This window comes from Salvelinus sp. IW2-2015, linkage group LG11, assembly GCF_002910315.2.
Source record: "Salvelinus sp. IW2-2015 linkage group LG11, ASM291031v2, whole genome shotgun sequence".
In the NCBI taxonomy this organism is placed as follows: Eukaryota; Metazoa; Chordata; class Actinopteri; order Salmoniformes; family Salmonidae; genus Salvelinus; species Salvelinus sp. IW2-2015.
This window is the reverse complement of record NC_036851.1, coordinates 7,947,152-7,971,088: the sequence shown is the minus strand read 5'-3', so window position 1 is coordinate 7,971,088 and position 23,937 is coordinate 7,947,152. Positions and strand designations below refer to the sequence as shown.

General features: G+C 42.1%; 1 protein-coding gene across 2 annotated transcripts; it reads left to right on the top strand.

The window, feature by feature from the left end:
• Positions 1 to 13,518: 13,518 nt before the first annotated feature.
• LOC111969733 (tubby-related protein 1-like) lies at positions 13,519 to 23,600 on the top strand. 2 transcript variants are annotated; one of them, XM_070445523.1, is made up of 15 exons: positions 13,519 to 13,612; positions 14,803 to 14,856; positions 16,289 to 16,322; positions 19,192 to 19,309; positions 19,533 to 19,658; positions 19,764 to 19,874; positions 20,164 to 20,277; positions 20,492 to 20,653; positions 20,740 to 20,822; positions 21,268 to 21,435; positions 21,674 to 21,786; positions 21,911 to 22,019; positions 22,290 to 22,388; positions 22,606 to 22,777; positions 23,021 to 23,600. In XM_070445523.1, the coding sequence occupies exons 2-15, from the start codon at positions 14,810 to 14,812 to the stop codon at positions 23,152 to 23,154; spliced, it is 1,590 nt and encodes a 529-aa protein (XP_070301624.1). In that variant the 5' UTR covers positions 13,519 to 13,612; positions 14,803 to 14,809; the 3' UTR covers positions 23,155 to 23,600. The 2 variants fall into 2 exon arrangements, with proteins under 2 accessions (XP_070301624.1, XP_023851737.2); XM_023995969.2 differs by lacking the exons at positions 13,519 to 13,612; positions 14,803 to 14,856; positions 16,289 to 16,322 and having other exon boundaries at positions 18,901 to 19,309.
• Positions 23,601 to 23,937: the final 337 nt, after the last annotated feature.

Below are 23,937 nucleotides of genomic sequence, written 5' to 3'. Positions count from 1 at the left end.
AACAATAACAACTTAAACCTAAATTGTTGGTGGAGAAATGCTGAAAAAGCATTCAAACGCTCCATCTGAAATTGAGACCCTACAATACAAGCTCCTTCATGTATAGAACAATGCTTGCATCAGAATGATCTGGTTCATACTGGTTTCTGCACAGGTCTAGAGGAAACAGCAGTAACTTGACTGTTAGTTACCAAATTAGTAGACAGCAATTGTTCCAGCAGTTCTTTTTAGCTCAATTAACGTTGTCATTTCGTTTGACATCTCTGTTTCACCTTTTAACACATTCGTAGTGAGAGCCATTGTGAAACGAAGCCTCCGGGGGCTTTATAACTGGTTACCTTTTTAGATTATGTGACTGTATTATGACTTGAACTGTCATAATAATTCACGCAAAAACCTCTGAGGCGAGATCAGGGTCTCCAAGTTGAAAAGAAATCAAATCACCCAAAACATCAGCATATGAGTGTTTTGATACGGTAAATATGTTACGGACACATGGTAAGAGACTTTGGATGCTGGTATCTAATCAAAAGAACAACATTTTATATATTCATATTGTGGTTGTTAATACTAGAGTCAGAGGATTTTAAAAGTGGGAAAACTTCTTGAGTTCATTATGTTCACTGGAGCTGCTCTTTTTTTCTGGGAGTCCTCATCTTTTGGTCATACCTATTGTACATGCCAGTGTTTCCTCCACTACGGACAAAGTAGGAGATGGGTTGCCGATTGCTCACTATGTTTCAAACCTTATGGATTTGAATCCTGCGGCGAAAGATAAAACGTAGTGTAAATATGCAGAAGTAATTTTGTCTCAAAATATTTCCCTTTGAAACCTTCGAGAGGTAGCACTTGTGGCGTTTTGTTTCTTTTTGGGGCTTTGGGGATAGGATTTATGGCATAGTAGTGTGATTAAGCTCTCTTTGCCTTATAACGATGCCTTAAATGTTATTGTTCACACACACACACAAAAAAAAAATAAGCAAAAAGCTACTTCAAAGGCCAGACACAACCATGAGACCACTAAGAGGACAATTTATTTTTCTTTGGTGTCTGTTGTATTTAAAACTTTCTACACAAACAACGCTGTCCCAAATAATGCATATTGTCCTGGGCGCTGTCTTATGCTCTATTGTACCCTGAAGTGAATAGCTATCACTATATCAACCTTCAATGGGTTTACAAAATGTACAATATGCTCATGGTCGAACTAATTCTCTCTACTTCTTCATACGAAAATCAGCATAATTTCGACCATACAGTAATGGCGAAGATTTCGACATTGCGGCGGGGGCGAGGCAGACACGTGTACAGGAGGAAGATGATGGTGGAAAATAGGAAAAGTGCAAAGGATAAAATATAAAAGATACGAGTAAAGGAGAGGTAGATCAAAAACAAAAAGTCACAGGGCCCTGGCATAGAAGCAGTATCAAAAATGGAAATACCTGGAAGTAGATTTTGTAAAGGACAGAGTAGGGATCTCCGCAGAGATGACCCGAAGTGAACAGGCCATGGTGGTGGTGAAAAAAGGGCGGGGAAGAAAGGAGAGGAGAGCGCGTTTCCACGTCCCTCTCTTTCGTCTGCAAGATGAGGGAAAGGCTGAGCAGCGTGCTGGCGAGCAACCCCACTCGAACAAGGGCTGGGGCTTGAGAGCAGTCTCGGCCGTGCCCTCCTCTCTCCCTGCCCACTTTGGCCCAGCTGCCAAGAGGCAGAAACAGGGAGAGGAAGAGAGGAAGAAAGAAGGAGAGCGAGAGAGAGAGAAAGCATGAGGTCACAACAGCCTGCTCGAACAGATGACTTTCGAAAAAGAAAAATCTTATTTTGGGTTCGAACCGCAAGTAGTTTCATAGCGGAAATTGAGATCTTAAACTTTGAAATCCTCTCGAAAAGAATGGCTGTAAGGAACAACAAAACTAAGACACCCCACATGGCCCTTAAACCCAGAGACTGACAGTCTATCATCAAAAATTAATCTCACAGCAACACACTGAGGCAGAGAGAGCAGGGAAAAACACACACGAGCGCAGAGAGAGGTACCAGAATGAAATACTTACATCGGTTCTTGTACCTATGGCAAAAAAGTGTTGCCAGACTTATGACATCAAAACAACTCAATCCCGTAGATTCCTGATGCATTTGGGGGGTGAAGAAAGAACGAGTTAAAGACTTCTCTCAGAGCGTGCAGTGAAGCCTTTTGTCAGCAGTTGGCATCAGTCCCAGGTAGTACATGCCTCACGGTTCCCATTTTCAGTAGTCATTACAGACGTCTTTAGCTGTTCTGCACCTGCCTGTGTTTTTGTTTTGATTTGAACCGTTTTCACGCTTTCAGATGAGATGGTAAAATTGCCTGGTCGCAATGAGACGAAAGAAAAGAAAAGAAAGAAAACAACCTGTGAGAAAAAAAGTGTCCTTTTTTTTGTCAACGTTACAGATGAGCGTTTCTGTATGTGTACGTTAAATGTGGTTTGCAGGAATGATACCCCAGCAACAAGCTGTGCTGTGGAAAAGCTAAACAGAGGGTGAGGAAAGGGTCAACTTCTGGGAACAGACGGCAGTAGTAAGATAAACCGAATGACAGAGTTCCGCAGGACTCTGTGCCAAAATAAGTTAAAGTCACGAAAATAATCCAGTGTCACTGTGCCAAAAAGTGTATTTCACCCCCTTCCTCCTCCGTCTGTCCACCAGAGAGAGAGAGAAAGCGAGACATAGACACGTATGTCACATAGACAAGTGCTGCAGTCAAAAACTGTCATCATCATCTTCTTTTCTCAGGCATAATCCCGGGCAGCTCTCTCTGTGACGTCATCTATTCTTTTGTTATTTTCTCATTTATTTCTGTCCTTCAATGTACCTTGCATTTCAACCTTCATGCACACTCCTCCCCAAAAATATTTCTGTTCCCTTATATAAATTCCCCTTTTAACAAACACTAACAATTATCAACAAAGAAATCAGGTTGCCAATATTTCAGGAACGAGCGCAGACAGGAACTGGAGAATAGAGGAGCTGCGCATGCAAATTCCCTTTACAAATATTTCTCTGTGTCTCTCTCTTCCTGCTCGCGAGCAGTGAGCTTGTAAAAGTTTCAGCTGCAACAGCTTGGGCCAGCCTCCATTGGCAGCGGTTCAAAAGAGCGCTGCTTGTTTCTAAAGCACAGCGCTGGGGACACACGTCTCTGTAAGGCAGCTCGAGCTGGCTCTCTGCTCTCTCTCTCTCTCACACTCCTCCCTCATGTGGGAAAGCTTCGAGGGTAGTGCCCACTCCCAGTCACCCCTCTCGTGGCAGTGCCAGCTTAGGCAGTACACAGTAACCAGGCACCTTTTTCTGGTTTTGAGGATCAAAATCTTTCTAAGACTGTACCCACACGATCACATGCTGTACAGTAACAGTTTCTGTATAGTAGGATTGTGTGTTGTGCTGTGCTCTCTCATTTAAGTATGTACGCCCAGGAGAGAGTGAGAACGAGGAAATTCTGGCTGTTCTCTAATGCAGCGCTACTTCCTGGATCCCTTGTCCTCCATTTCAGATGGGTGTCAGACAGACAGGCAAGCAAGGCAGGCAGGCAGGCAGGCAGGCAGGCAGGCAGGCAAGGCAGGCAGGCAGGCAGGGCAGGATCTCACAAGGTTCATGACTGTTTGCTCTCGAGGTCATTGCAGGTTCTGAACGCATTGCCCTAATTACTGCACAGTACTGATAGCACTAACTCTGGACTGGGCTAGGCCTAGGATCCTCTGCCAAATAGTTTCTTCCTTTCATGTGAAGGTTTTGAGTTATCAAATTTCTGCTGATTCTAATATAATAATAAAAAAATATGATTACATTTTTCAATCCAATCTTTTTAGGAGATGCATTAGAACTATTTTAAATGTGATTGATCTTAAAAGGTGGAACAAAAATATCCACTTGATATAGAGTCTTTCATTGTTGTAAAATGGGTTATATAGCTTGATGGTTAACTTGAGAAAAGAGTACACCGACCACCCAAACCTACGCCACCTACTGCACACAATGCTTCTGTTACACCGAGGCCTTCAGGTGCTGTGGCACCCCTATCATTACAGTCTGTTTGCACAACTGCTCCTCTCCCACAGTCAGTGTCAGACCAGGACACTGTTTTCCAGGCGAGATGTCACCCCGCTGCAGGGAAAGGCCACGTTCGAGAGAGTCAAAACCGTGATGCATCATGGGTAAATTGTGACCGACCAATCGATCTACAAATAATATGAGTTAATAGTAGTAGTAGTTACAGTGGGTATCGTAAGTATTTATCCCTATTGGATTTTTTTCATATTTTGTTGAGTTACAAAGTGGGATTGAAATAGATTTAACAGTGATTCTTTTTGTAATTGATTTACACAAAATACTCTATAATGTCAGTGAAAAGAAAATGTTACTTATTAATACAAATTAAATAACTAAAATATAGTTGTTGCACAAGTATTCACTCCCTTCGTTTAGGCAAGCCTAAATTAGGCTTAATAAAAAATCACATATGGTACATGGTAATGGGGATGACAAAGATTTTTGAATGCCTACCCCTTCTTCTGTCCGCTATACATACAACATATTTAAGGTCCCTCAGTCAAGTATTGAATTTCAAGCACAGATTCAACTACAAAGAGCAGGGAGATTTTCGAAAGCCTCATAAAGAAGGGCAGTGATTGGTAGATGGGTAACAATAACAAATCAGACATTGAGTATCTCTTTAAGCATGGTCAAGTTAATAATTATGCTGTGGATGATGTATTAAACCACCCAGACACATCAAAGATAGTCATCCTTCTGAACTGAGCTGCAGGACAGGAAGGAAACTGCTCAGGGAAGTCACCATGATGAGAGAAAACTGGGGAAAGATCAACAACATTGTAGTGACTCCACAATAATGACCCACATAACAGAGTGAGAAGAAGAATAAAATATACAGAATAAAAATATTCCAAAACATGCAACAAGGCACTAAAGTAATACGGCAAAGCAACACACTTTTTGTCCTAAATGCAAAGCCTTGTGTTTGGGGCAAATCCAACACAACACATGACTGAGTAACTGCCTCCTTATTTTCAAGCATTGTGGTGGCTGCATCATGGTATGGGTATGCTTGACATCGGCAAAGACGGGAGTTTTTCAGGATAAAAAGAAACGTGATGGAGCTAAGCACAGGTAAAATACTAAAGAAAAACCTGTTTCAGTCTGCTTTACACCAGACACTGTGAGAGGAATTCCCCTTTCAGCAGAACAATAACCTACAACACAAGGCCAAATCCACACAGGAGTTGCTCACCAAGAAGACAGTGAATGTTCCTGAGTGGCCAAGTTACAGTTTGGACTTAAATCTGCTTGAAAATATATGGCAAGACTTGCTGATCATGATCACCAGCACCTTGACAGAGCTTGAAGAATGTTTGAAAGAATAATAGGCAAATATTGAACAATCAAGGTGTGCAGAGCTCTTAGAGAATTACCCAAGAAGACTCATAGCTGTAATCACTGCCAAAGGTCTTACTAACATGTATTGACTCAGGGGGGTGAATACTTATCTGATGAAGGTAAATAATGTTTTATTTGTCTTTAAATCTTTAAATACATAGCATTTTTCTTCCACTTTGCCATTACAGATTAATATGTATACATCGTTGACAAAAATTACAATTAAATCCATTTTAATCCCACTTTGTAACACAATAATATGTAAAGAAATACAAAGGGGTTACTTATACTTATGAGGAACTGTATGTATGATGCAATATGATTTGTAGATCAGTCAGCCTCGACCCGCCTTTAAAGTTGGCTGCAATGTGGAAGGCGCCCATTGTTTGTCTTTGCCTGGCTCGCTCCGGGCTACTCTTCATTCCAGGAAGGTGTTTCCTCCACTCTACCCTTATTCACTACCCTTAAAATATCTGATCAGACTGGATATCTTAAAGCAACATGGCGGAAACTAGGTGGGTGGAGCTATTTCTTACACCTACCCAGTTGTCTCAGATTCATGAAAGGGAGTGAAGGAGGACACAGGGTAGGGAACATCTTGGAACGAAACACAGCCTGGCGGTTCTGCAAACAGCCTCAACCCTCGCCCAGTTATCAGGAAACACGTTGACCCTTCACACAGCTAGTTATCTGGCCAATGGAAAGTCAGATGTGTTTCAAATCTCTATGTAGTCTAGTGTTGTTGCAAGAGGAAGGAATGGACAGCAATAACATACTGTAAGATGTTTGTGTACAGTTTGTAAGAGTCTGCTGTATACGTATATTCAATAAATAGAAACACAATCTATTCACCTCTATTCATCTGTCACGTAACAAACCTTTGTAAGTCTGAAACAATTACTAATGGCAACTTTTAAAATGTATTGTGATGTTATTTGAAAACAAAAAGTGTAGACTTCCCCGTGAAATATTACCTTACGAGCCCTTTCCCAGTTCAAAATTAAGAAACATAGCAACATTTTTTTTTAAAGAACAAAATAGTAACACACTGAAATAACAATAACGAGGCTATATAGAAGGAGTACCGGTACTGAGACAATGAGCTAGAGGTACGAGGTAGGTCACGGGATTGAGGTAATATGTACAAGTAGGTAGGGTAAAAGTCACAAGACAATCATGACAGATAATAAACAGAGTAGCAGCAGCGTGTGTGAAAGAGTGTTAAAGTGTGTCTATGTGTGAGTGTGTGTGTGTGTGTCGTCAATATGCATGTGTGCGTTTTGTGTGTCTGAGCGTATGTGTGTGTTGGAGTGTCAGTGATTTTGTGGGTAGAGTCCAGTGAGTGTGCATAGAGCCTGTGCAAGAGAATCAGTGCAACACAAAAAAGTGGGTCAATGCAAACAGCCATTTGATTCACTGTTCAACAGTCTTATGGTTTTGGGGTAGAAGCTGTTCATGAGCCTTTTGGTCCCCGACTTGGCACTCTGGTATCGCTTGCTGTTCGGTAGCAGTGAGAATAGTCTAGTCTATGACTTGGGAGGATGGAGTCTTTGAAATGTTTTAGGGCCTTCCTCTGACACCACCTGGTATAGAGATCCTGGATGGCAGGAAGCTTGGCTCCAGTGACGTACTGGGCCATACGCACTACCCTCTGTAGCACCAAGCAGTTGCCATACCAAGCGGTGATGCAGCCAGTTAAGATGTCCACAATTGTGCAGCTGTAGAACGTTTTGAGGAACTGAGGGCCCATGACAAATCTTTTCGGTCTCTTTACGCTAGTGTTGGTGTGTTTGGACCATTATAGGTCCTTCGTGATGTGGACACTGAGGAACTTGAAGCTCTCGACACGCTCCACTACAGCCCCGTTGATGTGAAGGGAGTCGTGCTCGGCCCTCTATTTTCTTTCGTCCACGATCAGCTCCTTTGTCCTTTGCTGACGTTGAGCGAGAGGTTTTTGTACTGGCACCACACGGCCAGGTTTCTGACCTCCTCCTTGTAGTCTCATTGTCGTCGGTAAACAGGCCTACCACTGTCGTGTCGTTGGCAAACTTAATGACAGTGTTGGAGTTGTTTATTTTATTTTGATTTAACCTTTATTTAAGTTGAGAACAAGTTCTCATTTACAATTGCGACCTGGCCAAGATAAAGCAAAGCAGTTCGACACATACAACAACACAGAGTTACACATGGAGTAAAACAAACATACAGTCAATAATACAGTAGAAATATAAGTCTATATACAATGTGAGCAAATGAGGTGAGATAAGGGAGGTAAAGACAAAAAAAAGGCCATGGTGGCGAAGTAAATACAATATAGCAAGTAAAACACTGGAATGGTAGATTTGCAGTGGAAGAATGTGCAAAGTAGAAATATAAATAATGGGGTGTGCATTAACACAGTCGTGGGTGAACAGCGAGTACAGGAGGGGACTAAGCATGCACCCATGAAGCGCCCCTGTGTTGAGGGTCAGTGTGGCGGATGTGTTGTTACCTACTGTCACCACCTGGGTGCAGCCTGTCAGGAAGTCCAGGATCCAGTTGCAGWGGGAGGTGTTTAATCCCAGGGTCCTTATCTTAATGATGAGCTTGTAGGGCACTATGGTGTTGAACGCTGAGCTGTAGTCAATGAACAGCATTTTCACGTAGGTGTTCCTTTTGTACAGATGGGAAAGGACAATGTGGAGTGCAATAGAGATTGCGTCATCTGTGGATCTGTTGGGGCGGTATGCAAATTGGAGTGGGTCCAGAGTGTCTGGGATGATGTCTGGGATGATGGTGTTGATGTGAGCCATGACCAGCCTTTCAAAGCATTTATTGGCTACAGATGTGAGTGCTACGGGGCGATAATAATTTAGATAGCTTACCTTGGCGTTCTTCGGCACAGGGACTATGGTGGTCTGCTTGAAACATGTAGGTATAACAGACTGGGTCACGGAGAGGTTGAAAATGTCAGTGAAGACACTTGCCAGGTAGTTAGGCCATGCTCTGAGTACATGTCTTGGTAATCTGTCTGTTAACCTGGTTAAAGGTCATACTCGCATCGGCTACGGAGAGCGTGATCACACAGTCGTCCAGACAAGCTATTGCTTGCCTCGAAGCGAGCATAAAATGCATTTAGCTCGTCTGGCAGGCTCGCGTCACTGGGCAGCTCGCGACAGGTTTACCTTTATAATCTGTGATAGATTGCAAACCCTGCCACTTCCGACAAGATTCAGAGCTGCTGTAGTAGGATTTGATATTAGTCCTGTATTGACCCTTTGCCTGTTTGATGGTTCGTTGAAGGGCATAGCGGGATTTCGTATAAGCGTCTGGATTCGTTTTCCACTCCTAGAAAAAGCGGCATCTCTAACCTTTAGCTCAGGGCGGATGTTGCTTGTAATCCATGGCTTCTGGTTGGTACATACAGTCACTGTGGGGACGATGTCCTCAATGCACTTATTAATGAAGTCGGTGACTGATGTAGTAAACTCCTCAATGCCATCGGATGAATCCCGAAACATATTCCATTCTGTGCTAGTGAAACAATCCTGTAGCTTAGCATCAGCTTCATCAGACCACTTCTGTATTGAGCGCCTCACTGGTACTTCCTATTTGAGTTTTTGCTTGTAAGCAAGAATCAGGAGGATAGAGTTCTGGTTAGATTTGCAGCATGGAGGGCTAGGGAGAGCTTTGTACACATCTCTGTGTGTGGAGTCCAATCAAAGCTCAAGTAATGTGACTTTACCTCAAACATATCTGACTGTCAAAAAAGTGTTTAAATTGCATACATTGTACATTGCAAATTAGTCCTGATTATCTGATAATCCCTTGCAAAGCACACTATTTCCAGGTAGCAGGTGATGTCTATGCTTAACGACTGTGATGCTTAACGACTGTACTGTATGTGAATATACAGTGCAGTGCTTTGCCTATGTGTGTGTGTGCACATGCATGATTGCCTGTGTGTGTGTGTGTGTGTGTGTGTGTGTGGTGTTGTGTGGGTGTTGTGTGTGTGTGTGTGTGTGTGTGTGTGTGTGTGTGTGTGTTATGGTGTAGTTGTGTGTGTTGTGTTAGTTGATGTGGAATCTATGAACTTAATGGTCTCTGTGGCGCCAAGACTCACACTCTCCACTGGGACCCTCTATTAGCTGCAGGCTGCAGGGCGCACACACACACACATACACACAACCCCTGGCCACTGGTGATGAAATCATCCTCTGGCTGAGCACATACTTAAGTGTGCCCTCCCTCTTCGAGGAATCCTGGCTTTCCTCTCAATTCTCTTTTTATTTTGACAAAGTATTTTTCAGGCAAGGTTTTAGCCGTTTAAGGCAATAGCTTGTTTTTCTTTTTTTGAAAGTTTTACTGTGTGCATTTGGAAACACTAGAGGCTGAAGAGAAGGCTCTTGATTAGTTCTTTATTAGATTTGACACAGCACTGGATCGGCCTGCTCTACTAACCTTTTCCTCATTTCCCCATTTGTCTGTTGTCTGTTTGCTGTGTGGAGTATCACATGGTAGCGCCTGAGGGAGTTCCAAAAGAGAGGCGCGAGGCCGTTGTTACTGAGAACTATGGAAATGTGACTCGCAGGAAAATGTGACTTCCTGGAGTCGAGTTTAACCCTTTCTTATTGCGATTACTAGATGTCTCGACTGAAAAAGATGTTGTTTATTTCAAACAAGTACAAAAATATTCCGCTTATCCGAATGAACATCGAAAAAGTGGGGGGGGGAAACCTTGCACCCCAACCCGGATCTTTCACTCAACAATGTATACGTTTACTTCCCTCTCATTGGCTGTGCTTCGCGGCGCACTGTCTGTAAACAGAGTGCAGAGAGGAGAAGTGCATCTCAGGTCATAACGACCACACCTCTCCTCATGAACAGACTCATGTTGGCATGGATCTCTCTTCCTCTAATGGACTCACACAGCCATGACCCCAACTGACTAAGTACATACTATGTTTTATGCTAGTAAATATACTAGATGTACCGCCAACCATGGCTGGCATATATTCTCCACGGGTGTGGCAGCTTGCTCCGAAATTATACACTACTGCTGATTTCCAAACAGCTTACACCCATCCAATCATTTCAGAGCTACAGGAATGGCTATGGCGGGTAGGGAGGTCTCGTGGTTGATTTGGAATCTAGTGTATGAGAAACGCTCCAAGCACAACGATCATAGATCAGAGAGTCTTGTTGTGTATCATTATATTATAGTGCCCTGAGAGCCTGGTGCTTATGGTTGTAGAACGTTATGTTGTTTACAGTGAACCCTAAAGAGACCTCCTGCCATTGTCCCAGTCTTTAACCCTTTTCGAAGCAGCAGCTCCCTCGGGGCTTGGTTAATTTAGCCCACATTTTCCTGTTTCGTCTTCATTGTTTGCCCTTCCTGAGCTACGGCATTTCTCTCTCTGTGTACCATTTAACAGGCTTTACAGTGCACCGGGTTCAGTGTCCTCAACTACGCTGCCTGCTGGGTCAGCGGTAAAGTGGCAAACTGAAATATTTTGACACTTCAGACCTGGAACTTGAGCTCGAGGTCACTGCCGCCACCTCTGGAGTGGGTGTACTACCACTAGCTGGCTTCAAACCAAATCAAATGTTATTTGTCACATGCTTCGTAAACAACAGGTGTAGATTAACAGTGAAATGCTTCCTCAACGGACATTCCCAACAATGCAGAGAGAAAGAAAATACAGAAATAATAGAAAAGTAAAACACGTAATAATAAAAGTAATAATAAATACACAATGAGTAACGATATCTTGGCTATATACACGGGGTACCAGTACCGAGCCAATGTGCAGGGGTATGAGGTAATGGAGGTAGATATGTACATCTAACTAGGAATAGATAATAATAGATAATAGATAATAAACAGTAGCAGAAGTGTGTGTGATGAGTCAAAAATGTTTGTGCAAAAATGGTAAATGAAGAATGTTCAGCAAATAGCTACCCAGACTATTTAACGAATTATTTAGCAGTCTTATGGCTTGGGGGTAGACACTGTTCATGGTCCTCTTGGTTCCAGACTTGGTGCATCGGTACCACTTGCCGTGCGGTAGCAGAGTCTATGACATTCTATGACTTGGGTGGCTGGAGTCTTTGACAATTTTTAGGGCCTTAGTCTGACACCACAGTGGAACTTAACATAATCCCCCACCCCCGGCTCAGTGTTTGCACAACCTTTAATACGTGTCCCCTTTTCTGCCCTTTTATTTTGTTTTGTTTTGATGTTGTTCTGTTTTGTTGTTACAATTGTTAATCTATTAAGAATGTTGCTTTAACTAGCATTTATTGTTATGTCTTGGCTATTTTTCATTCTTGGATGCAACATTTACCCCCAACCCATCCCACATTCAGCATGTTGTAGTCATGCATTTGATAACAACAATAGGTCTATATGTACAATTGTTGTGAAGACACACAGCACCACATCCCTCAGTTACAGTCAGCTTGGTGTACTGTCTCTTTAATATCTTGACACCCTCTCCCCAGCCCTGAGGTCATTGGCCTTAGGCCGTCTGCCAAGTGCTGTGTTACTGTCAAGGGTTTACAGAAATGCCAGCAAAGCTATTAGTCTATACTTCTTTCAACAGGCAACGGGCTGGCCAGTGTGATGGGCATACGGAGAGGAGAGGCGAGGGAGGAGGCGTCTTTCATTCAATAGCTTGAATACTGATTTACTGTTGAGACACAGACAGGTGCCGTCTGCAGATGTATACTGCATGTGGCCTACAGCACTGTATACCGTAAGGGCTGAATCACAGGAGGTTGGTGGCACTTTAATTGGGGAGGACAGGCTCATAGTGATGGCTTGAACGGAATCAATGGAATAGTATCAAACTCATCAAACACATGGTTTCCATGTGTTGGATACCATTCCATTCGCACCATATGAGCCATCCTCCCCTCAGCAGCCTCCTGTGGGCTGTATACTGTACAAGTGATACTATCACAACTACAGTACAACTGATTATGCTACGAATACTACTAAAACTACTAAGAATAATATTACCACGAGCAACACATTATAACAACTACTTCATCATCAGTATTGAAAAGTGGGATGCCAATCATTTTTACCTCAATCTTTTTGAGAGAACAAAAGTGTTACTTCACAAAATCTCTCTCTGAGCAATTGTTATTGTATAAAAACCTTTTGGAGCATACAATAGTCAGTATTTGTATAATTTATTTATACAGTCATATTTGCTCATCTTTATCAAAGATGCCAATCATTTCGCAGTTGACTGTATAAATAGTACAACGAATAAAAATCGTGAAAATAGAACCTGTGTAGTTACACTGTAGTCAACAGTGAGTGTAGCCTAAATGCAATGTAAGTACACATTGTTACAATGAATAACACATTATCATCAAGCAATATGCTTACCAAAACATCTAGCTGCAACGTAAAATCGATTAAAATGGCTGTATACTCAAATGATTGTATAGAATCTCTCATAAGTCTGATGTGCGCCCCCATGTGGTATCACTGGCTCCTGCAACACGTGTGGTCTACTGATATTCAGCGGCATCTGGTGGTAGAAAGTAGGAACTACAACTATGCTTCATATGACTGTTGCACTATCCTGAAACACCACTTCTCCACCAATGGTAAACACACACTGGTTCTCGTTCATATACCAGAATGTATGTTGAATCGGTCTTTTCTTATCCTGGTCCGGATAGGGCACTCTTATAATAGAGTTTGACAATCCAACCCTATCAGATCTCCCTCTTTCTTCTAAAAAAGGATTGAAAAGTCCCCAGATGGTGTAGAGCTGATTATGGTAAACCGTAGTGTAGTGGGTGGGGTGGGGGGGTTGGGGGTCAGGATGTCTTGTCGTGTCCTGGTGGGGTGGGTGGTAGTGGAAGGGACAGGTTGCCCTGCTGGCAATCTGATTAACAAGTAGTGGTGGAGAGGACTATCCTTTGTGGGTAATCCTATTAAGAGGTAGTAGTAGTAGTGTGCAGTGGAATAGAGTGGAGTGGATTAGTGGAGTTGAGGGGACCTGTTGCTCTGTAGACAATCATCTTAGTGAAGTGGTCATATGACCAGCCAGGATCAGTAGGACACATAGCCGGGATCAGTAGGAACCCCTGTGGGCAGTCACACAGTGGTGGGCTAAGGGGAGACCACACTGACCACAGCACAGAGCACATCCAATGATCAGCACCTACTTGGAGCCAGTCAAAGGTACATACGTGTGTGTGCATGCATGTGTGAGTCTGAGCTTGTGTTTATGCCTGTGTTCAGGGCTCTAAAGTGCGACCAATTTGGTCGCATATGTGAAGAAATATTTTTCTGTGTGACTAGGAGTTGTATTTTGGGAGCACCGTGCGACTAGGAAAACAATATAACATATAATAATTGTTGTAATGCTAAGGCATCGCTGTACCGTTGTTTCCGGGTGCCCTAGAGAAAAATATTTGATAGCGTCATGGTTGCACTATTACTACAGGGAAAAACGGCTTGCTTCTAGCACAACCAGGTCAAAAGATCTGACCCACAATTGCCGGCGCAACATTTTTATCTTCCTATAGCGGATCCCGAGACCGCATTTTCCATTCATAAACCATGTCGTGGGCAGTTCTAAACTTACTAGCGCATCGCTAACCATTTGTTTACACTTTGTTCAGTCATGTTACCTCATTGGCTAGCTAACTTTACCAGTATATCCAAACATTTGGGGCCACAGAAAGAAAGGAAACTGGATTTATAAATATATTTTTTTTTCTGGTGCCCCTAAATTTCATGTGGTGCGCCTAACTTTTTTTAATTTTTAATTTTTTTAAATATTTTTTTTTTTAAATTGGGAGCACCAGTATTATCAATGAAACATTTGAATTTAGATCCCTGCCTATGTTTGTCTGCCTACATGTGTGTGTGTACATGCATGTGACTTTATTTACATATAAAGTAAGATTTTTCAAATTTAACTAGGCAAGTCAGTTAAGAACAAATTCTTATTTACAATGACGGCCTACCCCGGCCAAACCCTAACCCGGACGACGTTGGGCCAATTGTGCGCCGCCCTATGGGACTCCCAATCACGGCCGGTTGTGATACAGCCTGGAATCGAACCAGGGTCTGTAGTGACGCCTCTAGCACTGAGATGCAGTGCCTTAGACTGCTGCGCCACTCGGGAGCCCACTAAGATTAAGCACCACCATTTCAATTGAAAAACACTTATTGTAAATCAATGTATTACATTGATGAAGGGATCATATTTTGAAATCGTAGGCTTACAAACGAAAATTACGTGATTTTCTTCTTAATTTGTTCTTTAGTATGGTTCTTCCCTCCTTTTTGACATATGTCCAGAACAACCATCCACTCCTCAAACACAACCACTTTCCTTCTATGATTCCTACCCCTCTCCTCAGGACACTCATGCCTCTCCAGAAGGAAACCCTCAGAGACGTCTGGACAGACGACAGGTAAGAGCATGTCTTAATATACAGTCCCTTCAGAAAGTATTCAAACCCCCTTGACTTACTCCAAATGTTGTTGTGTTACAAACTGAATTCAAAATGGATTAAATATATTATTTTTTTCTCTCCCCCATGTACCAACAATACCCCACAATGACAAAGTGAAAATATGTTTTTAAAATGTTGCAGCCACCACTGTGCTTGAAAATATGGAGAGTGGTACTCAGTAATGTGTTGTATTGGATTTGCCCCAAACATAACACTTTGTATTCAGGACAAAAATGTAATTGCTTTGCCACATTTTTTCAGTATTACTTCAGTGCTTTTGCTTTGTTGCAAACAGGATGCATGTTTTGGAATATTTTTATTCTGCACAGGCTTCCTTCTTTTCACACTGTCAATTAGGCTAGTATTGTGGAGTAACTATAACGTTGTTGATCGATCTTCAGTTTTATCCTATCACAGCCATTCAACTCTGTAACTGTTTTAAAGTCACCATTGGCCTCATGGTGAAATCCCTGAGTGGTTTTCCTTCCTTAGGAAGGATGCCTGTATCTTTGTAGTGACTGGGTGTATTGATACACCATCCAAAATGTAATTAATAACGTCACTATGCTCAAAGGGATTTTCAATGTATGCTTTTATATTTTTACCCATCTACCAATAGATGCCCTTCTTTGTAAGGCATTGGAAAACCTCCCTGGTCTTTGTGGTTGAATCTGTGTTTGAAATGCACTGCTCGACTGAGGGACCTTATAGATAATTCTATGTGTGGGGTACAGAGGTGAGGTAGTGATTCAAAAATCATGATAAACACTTTTATTGCACACAGAGTGAGTCCATGCAACTTATTATATGACTTGTTAAACACATTTTTACTCCTGAACTTATTTAGGCTTGCCATAGCAAAGGGGTTGAATACTTATTGACACAATACATTTCTTCTTTTCATTTTGAATTAATTAGTAAAAAATTCAAAAAACATAATTCCACTTTGACATTATGGAATAGTATGTGTAGGCCAGTGACAAAACATCTCAATTGAATCCATTTTAAATTCAGGCTGTAACACAACAGAATGTGGAAAAGGACAAGGGGTGTGAATACTTTCTGAAGGCACTGTATTTTGGAGCATCTGAGTGTGCAGACCCTACTCGAATAAAAAGTTATCCTGTTAACAGGCATGGTGATTACTGTATGCCCAGTTCCCACAAACTGTTACCAGATATTGGCACCAAACATCCTCTGCTGGGGTGTGTTCAGGAGGGTGCAATGCTACAGATATACATAGTGTAGAACAGACATTACACTATTTCGCGAATAATAATAAATAATGTCAGCTCAATGCATCTCAATGTCATATATGTCTTGCCAAAACATATGTCTGAAAAAATGAATTATTAAAAAGTGTCATGCTATTTTAAAATTGATTCCACAGGTCTCAAAGTCAAGATGTGTCCACTCCACATAAGGTAAAAGTCTATCATACCAAGTTTTAAAATACAAAAAGATACCTACAGTAGGTAGCTGGGTGTTGCCTTTGCCGTACATTTTTAAGACCACTTGTTGGGGGGGGGGGGAAGGTTGGGGGGGGTCACCACATGTGTATAACGGACCTGTGTTTGTCCTCTGTGTACACGTAACACACCTCCTCCCCCTTCTCCCATGCCATGTTGGTTCGTCCTGTTGACGTGTCTCTGTCTTTGAAGAGCAGATGGCTTTACACATAAATCCTATTAGCAACTTTCTGCTGATTGCGAGCCATTGAGTCCAAGGCTACCCACTCTCTTTATTATCGCCATTGTGTTGAATTGCCTCTTTTTTTCATCCTTTAAACTAAGAACTTTTAGGGAAAAGAGGAGTTTGTAGATTGTTAGAGCTGAAGTCACTGGCCACACAATGTCTACAGAGAAGGTAACGTTATCGAAACTGTTTTGAGGGGCTTTACCTTGTCGAAAGGATGCTAGAGAGAAGGAATACTCGCGATGGGTCCTATAAAGTTATAACATTTCTCATACAGCATTTTGATTATTCAGATATACTGTAATGGTGTTTACGATGACTACAGATTAAATTACTTGCCCTCTTCATTGCTAGACAATTCAGTGGATAGAGAACCGGTTTACCAGTAATCAGATTATTTAAACAGAATACTCAAGTGATTGAGCATGCTGCTGTGGTATTGTTACAGTTCTAAAGTGGCTGATTTACCCCAGCCTGTTGTGTAATTAGCCCTTGCTCACAGGAGCAGGACAGGAGCCTAACTCCTGTTTCGTAGCGCGAGGCAGCTTCTTTTAAAAGGACACCCTCTGGATGCGAGTCTATCTGGATGCGAGGCCCCCAATCAATCATTTTAACGCTGAGTGCCAAGCAGAGGTGCATCAGGTCCCATTTTTACAGTCTTTGGTATCACTCGGCGAGCGATCTAACTATTACACCTCCAATCGCACTTTAACCGCAAGGCCGCTGAGTTGGTGTCTGTTGCGTATTAATGGTTATGTAGAATTGGCCACTGGGCTGTGATGAGGCTCTGGTACATTTGTGAGGTAACATTTTTGCTGTGATGTGGGAAAGGGGGGGTGGGGGGGGGGGTGTCAATGTTGACTGTCATTCATGAAACAACCAACAATCTATTTGATGGACATATTCAGATTTCCCTTGAAAAAAATCCAAGATGACCGCTTTGTCTGCAGGCCGCTAATGGCAGCTTGTCTGAGGCGAGGACAGAAATAGCGCCACATCTTAATCGGATTACTGTGGCCATCCATCGCTGCACTCCGTCGTCAGTCAGTGTTTAAATGAACAGAATCACAGTGGCTGACCTTATTCCAGTTTTTTTGAGGATGCTGTGGTGTGGAGTGGTGTGGTGATAGTTGGTTTCCGGTCAGTTGTCCCATGGAAGGGATTGCTGGGAGTAGTGGGAGGCTGACTGACATAATACCAGAGCAAGTGAATAAGACTGATTCGGAGAAAAGCGGAATGTGCTTTGTGTGTTGAATAGAGTTGGCGTGATGTTCGGTGCACTTCCAACTGCACACTGTGGAAGTGCACAAGAGTGTTTTTAAGAACGAGAAGAAAATATCTGCCGATTGTAATTATATGTGCATTGATTCTAAGCTACAGAAACATTCCTCTCAATACTGCCCCCCCCCACCCCCCCCACCCCCAGCAGCCTTGTGTAGTTTATACAACTTTGTTAATTACTCTAAAGCCCTACTACTACATTATAATAATGTAACTTCATTTTTTTTAACACTGGATGTGACACGACATGTTTGTGATTGAGGCAGGTGACTAATGCCTGATTGTTAGGTCACTGTGTCAGAAGGGCGGGTTACATAATATAGAAAGTATTACCTAGAATATTATAATGATTGTCATCTGTTCCAAATGTAGACATTAATGAATTGGCCGCTATTTCCTTTTTGAAAACGAATCGGTTTTAAGAGAATGTCTTGACAGTAGTAAAAATATATAATATTGGATAATCAAGTATACTGTATTTATAGAAGTGTGATTTGAAATGTACAGTGCTTTACTTGTTTCTGTCTCCATACATTTCTGCTTGCACCTTACTGTCTTTTGGATGGTAAGTCACTAAAATCTTCACGCTCCTGCGCACACATTTACTGTTGGCATACACTGAGTGTACAAAACATTAAGAACACCTTCCTAATATTGAGTTGCACCCCCCTTTTGCCCCCAGAACAGCCTCAATTCATCGAGGCATGGACTCTACAAGGTGTCAAGTGTTACACAGGGATGCTGGCCCATGTTGACTCCAATGCTTCCCACAGTTGTGTCAAGTTGTCTGGATGTCCTTGGGTAGTGGACCATCCTTGATACACACTGTAGAGTGTGAAAAACCCATCAGCGCTGCAGTTCTTGACACACTTAAACCGGTGCACCTGGCACCTACTATCATACCCTGTTCAATGGCACTTAAATATTTGTCTTGCTCATTCAGCCTTTGAATAGCACACATACACAATCCATGTCTCAATTGTCTCAAGGCTTAAAAAATCCTTCTTTAACCTGTTTCCCCCCATTCATCTACACTGATTGAAGCGGATTTAACAAGTGACATCAATAAGGGATCATAGCTTTCAACTGGATTCACCTGGTCAGTCTGTCATGGAAAGAGCAGGTGCTCTTAATGTTTTGTGCACTCAGTGTAAATGCATGGTTCATGCAAAAGGCTGTTACACACATACAGTAGATCTTAAACGTAGGATTTTGTTCTTACTGCACAGCTGTGTCATCTCTCTCCGGTGTCTTCCCCACTCTCCTCTCCTTGTCTTCTCTCTGACTCTTCTTCCCGCAGATAATGCTTTCTATAAGCCAAAGAAGAAGGCAGAGTCAGCCAACCCAGCGACCAATGGTGCCGATGCCAAGCCCAAAAAGAGCAAGAACAAGAAGAGCGAAGAGCTGTCTGGAGAAGAGAGTCCTGCTGTTCAAAGTACGGACTGCTCTGCACAGTTTAAAGGACATATCTTCAAATGAGACATACGCAAATGATTGTTAAAAAATTTGGCAAAATGCTGGTGATCCACAAATAAATAATTTCTATCTGAGATAGTGTGCAGTATCCAAATGTGATGAATAAATATGGCTAACGCTCAAAAATATATTAATTTCTTTGGAGGTCATCTCTCAATTCAGTTTTTTTGGGGGTCAAATAGGTGGAAAAAAGGTCAAGAAAAAGAAACCAGACGAAGAAAAAACAGAAAAGGAAAAAGTGAAAGGGAAAGAGAAAGAGAAAGACGAGCCAAAGAAGAAAACAAAAAGTGTGCCAAAGAAAAAGAAAGGTACGCAGTCGGCAATATAACTGAGATGATGCTCTGCGTGAACTGCATGTTGAAGCGTCAACATTTATTTCAAACCCAATAAAAAAGTCCCCTTTTCTGCTCAAGGTTCAGATACAGAAGAAGATGATGACGAGGAAGACACTCCACAAAAAAAGACAAAGAAAAAGACCACAAAAGAAGGTTCTGACAAAGATGGCAAGGAGAAGAAATCCAAAGGTAAAGGTGGGCAGATGTATAGGAGTTACTAAAACAACAAAAATACGACCTGGTTTAAGAGGATTAGGTAGGAGATTTCTTTGCGAAATGTTGAGTGAAAGGAAACACTAGTCCTGCACAGCCTTACGTTGTCAGCACCAAACAAGCTGTTGCATATTACACAGCAGACAGAATGCAAAACGTATACAAAAATACAAACACGTTTCAGATGTAACTATTTTTTTGTATAGCACTGGTAAGAAAATGGCATCGCTGAGAGATGTAATTTTGTCTCACGCCTTTTTTTCAGATGACAAAGAGTATGACAAAAAATCGATGAAAGACACCAAGAAAAAGGAACCGGCTTCTCTGTTCTGTGTAAACGGAGATAAGGATAAGTCAGACTCCAAGAGCAAGAAGAAAGGTAAGTGTTAACACTAGCTTTACATATTGATTTTAAACTGCTGCAATTTTAGGGATAAATAATGATCGATTTGATGGTTGAAAATCTCTAACCCATCGTCATGTATTATTTGTGTCCCACACCCATTTTGGAAGAGAACACATTGCAATAATGTTACAGCACTGTAGGCACACTGAGATATGATCATAACCTGGAGTGCATTCTCTAAAACCAGCAGCCAAATCTGATAGTGATGACAGTGAACCAGAAACCAAGTCCAGCAAGTCAAAATCAAAAAAGAAGGAGAACGCCAACCCGGCATCCATGTTCGCAGCAGGGGGAGACAAGGACAAGGATAAGGGTAAAGACAAGGACAAAGACAAGAAGAAGAAGAAAGGCAAGTGTTTTCTGTTTAAATTAAATACAGCCCCAGTGTTTGGGTGTCTTCCTGCCAGTTTTCCTAATGTTTTATTTTTCTATCAGCCAAAGCATCAGAGAGTGACGATTCTGACTCTGAGGCAGAAAAAGGGACAAAAAAGAAAAAGGGAAAAGGGAAGAAGAAGAAGGTAGGTTTGTGTCTGCCGATCCCTGTTTAGTGACTAGGGTCTCGATTCAATCCGTATCGCATAAGTTCAGCACTATAGCACAATATAAATTTGACTGTAAATGCTGCCTATGTCGGTTCAATCAGAAATTACCTTTTACATTTTAAACGCACTCTAGTGCTGAACTTCTGCGATATGGATTGAATCGTGACCTAGGTCACAATGTTGCTACTGCACAGTGATGGTTTGTGAAGTGGAGTATACAATGCTGCATTCTTCTGATCAGGGCTCCAAAAAGATTACTCCTTGCCTCATCACCACGCTGGATAAGAAAGTCTAAGCTCTCTCCCCTCTGACCTTCTCCAATGCATTTAAGAAAAAGGCAGAGAGAGGGGATGAAAATGTAGATAGAGCCATGTATAAATTAACCTACTGATAATCCTGTTTTTTTCTGTCCCACATCCAGGAGGAGAGGCCTCCATCCCCGGACATTGAGTTTGACAGCCTGGAGGAGTTTGTCCTGCAGCCAGCCCAGCAGGGGGTGACGGTCAAATGCAAGATGACCCGGGACAAGAGGGGCATGGACAAAGGCTTGTACCCCACATATTATCTCCACCTCGACAATGAAAAGAAGGTGAGGCACTCCTGGAGGTCCAATTTAGGGGTTTGTGGATCTCTATTCTGTCTGTCAATGTATTATAACCCACAAATGTGGCTTCAGATGAGTCACACACAGCTATTGAGGTTTTGGTTTCAAAATGAATCTCAATCTGAGATGGAGCCAAAGTGAGCTTAAAACCAAGTTGTGGATTTACGTTATGATATGCATTTGAGGAATCATTGTCCAGGAGATTTATTCTGTGTTTTTACAGGTCTTTCTACTGTCTGGGAGAAAACGAAAGAAAAGCACAACCTCCAATTACCTCATCTCCATTGACCCCACAGACTTGTCTAGGGGTGGAGAAAATTTCATTGGAAAGTTGAGGTATCCGTAACCTGTAGTCATAGATCAAAACTGTAACTTGTCTATAAAATAAATAGTATTACACCTGGAATCATGCATTTCATAAGCTCGTTGCATTCATGGATTGATTATTTACCCTCCATAGGTCCAATATGATGGGCACTAAGTTCACAGTGTTTGACAATGCTCTGCATCCAGACAGAGCTCTACCAGACATGTCCAATGCTCGCCAAGAACTAGCAGCCATCATTTATGTAAGGCTTTGACATCTACATTGAAGTACCTTTTAATGAAGGTTTATAAGTAGTTTACAAACTGCTAATTATTTCTGTATAGTTGAGCCATTCAATGACTCTTTAATTGGTTACAAAGGGTTAGTAAATGGGCTATAGGTACTTCAAAGAATGTTCATATAAGATTGTTATGATTGAAAATGTTATGTTAAATTGATAAATGGTGGACTCCCAACTTCCATAACAATGTAATTCCTATTTCCGCGTATCGCTCTGACCTTTTGCCAACAGGAAACGAATGTCTTGGGAATAAAGGGCCCCAGAAGGTTGACCATCATCATCCCAGGGATGGGCAAGGACAGTGAACGGGTGCCCATCCGACCTCGCAGAGTAAGCAAACCGTTGTTGTACAGATGTCATTCTGCCTGAGTTATGGATGAGGATGAACAACACCATTGTCATTATTTAAAGGTCTTGAATGAACGATCTTTGCAGGAGGCCACGTAGTACATCGGATGACTTCCTTTTACCGCAACATTCCTCGTTGTCCATATTGTTCTTGTGACCAGCCACGCTGCTGCGTTTCTCCCACATCCCTCTTCTTCAGGACAACAACGGTTTGCTGATGAAGTTCCAGAACAGAAAGATGGACAATCTGATCGAACTCCACAACAAGACCCCCACATGGAACGACGACACGGCGTCACATGTGCTGAACTTCAACGGCAGGGTCACACAGGCCTCCATCAAGAACTTTCAGATCATCCACAGCAAAGATGGTGAGAAGAGCCTCAAACCAAAAATCATTATCCACAATCATAACATTGTTTACATATTGCTTATTTCTAGTAACTATCCTATACAATACCGGTGGATGAAATTCCAAGAACAAAATAAGGTGAATAAGGTTGAATAAAGTCACAAAGTTCCCAAATACAGTATATTTTCTGGGAGTTTTTTTGCAAAAGTGTAAATGTAAAACTTTTGTGTGTGCATTGTTTTTATTTCTTTTCTTTTTGTAGAGGCCTATATTGTGATGCAGTTTGGACGAGTAGCAGATGATGCCTTCACTCTGGACTATAGCTACCCCATGTGTGCGGTGCAGGCCTTTGCCATCGCTCTATCCAGCTTTGATGGCAAAATAACCTGCGAATAACTGGAAACCATGGGCCCTGGTGCCTCCTCAAGCTGCTGCAACTCGTTATACTACAGATGCACACTACCAGAAATAATCATTTCCTTCACCAGTTTAACACTCAACATCAGTGCAAAGGTACACAGAAGGATGGATGAGACGAGATGGGAATCCAAGTGCATTTGATAACACATGGACTGTCTTCTGGGATTGTTTTGTTTGTTTGCGTCTCATATGCACAGGAGGCTGCTGAGGGGAGGGCGGCTCATAATAATGGCCCGGAACGGAGCTGACGGAATGGCATCAAACACCTGGAAACCGTGTGTTTGATGTATCGGATACCATTCCACTAATTCCACTCCAGCCATTACCACGAGCCCGTCCTCCCAAATGAAGGCGCCACCAACCTCCTGTGGTCTCATGATAATGATAGTCATAAACATTTCTGGGAACAAGATGACTTTTTCCACAGGAGATCTTTGCTGATGCTGCATGCAAGGCTGAGCACTTGAGATTTGGTGTGCTTTGGCATTACACCATTTCAGTGTCGGGGGATGCAGACCAATTGGGGGATGAATAGTAACATCTGAAGACCGAAAGCCTATCTCCCTCGCACCTTCATCAAGGATTTTATAGTATAGTACATGTCCAATATTCATTCATTCTGTTGTATTTCGTTTGGAAGGCAAATCCAATCATGTGTAATCTCAAGTCCATTGGTAGAAAAACTAGGTCTACGTGGACTTATTTAGGCATACTTGTTCTTATTATCAGTAGGGTTACGTTTGTTTCCATGCATTGTGG

Excerpts from the sequence above, each read along its gene's own strand:
- LOC111969733 (XM_023995969.2), top strand. The coding sequence starts at position 18,985 with ATGGAAAGAGCAGGTGCTCTTAATGTTTTGTGCACTCAGTGTAAATGC. Across the intron at positions 19,875-20,163 it reads CAAGGAGAAGAAATCCAAAG|ATGACAAAGAGTATGACAAA; the intron begins GTAAAGGTGGGC and ends CCTTTTTTTCAG. Across the intron at positions 21,787-21,910 it reads AATTTCATTGGAAAGTTGAG|GTCCAATATGATGGGCACTA; the intron begins GTATCCGTAACC and ends TACCCTCCATAG.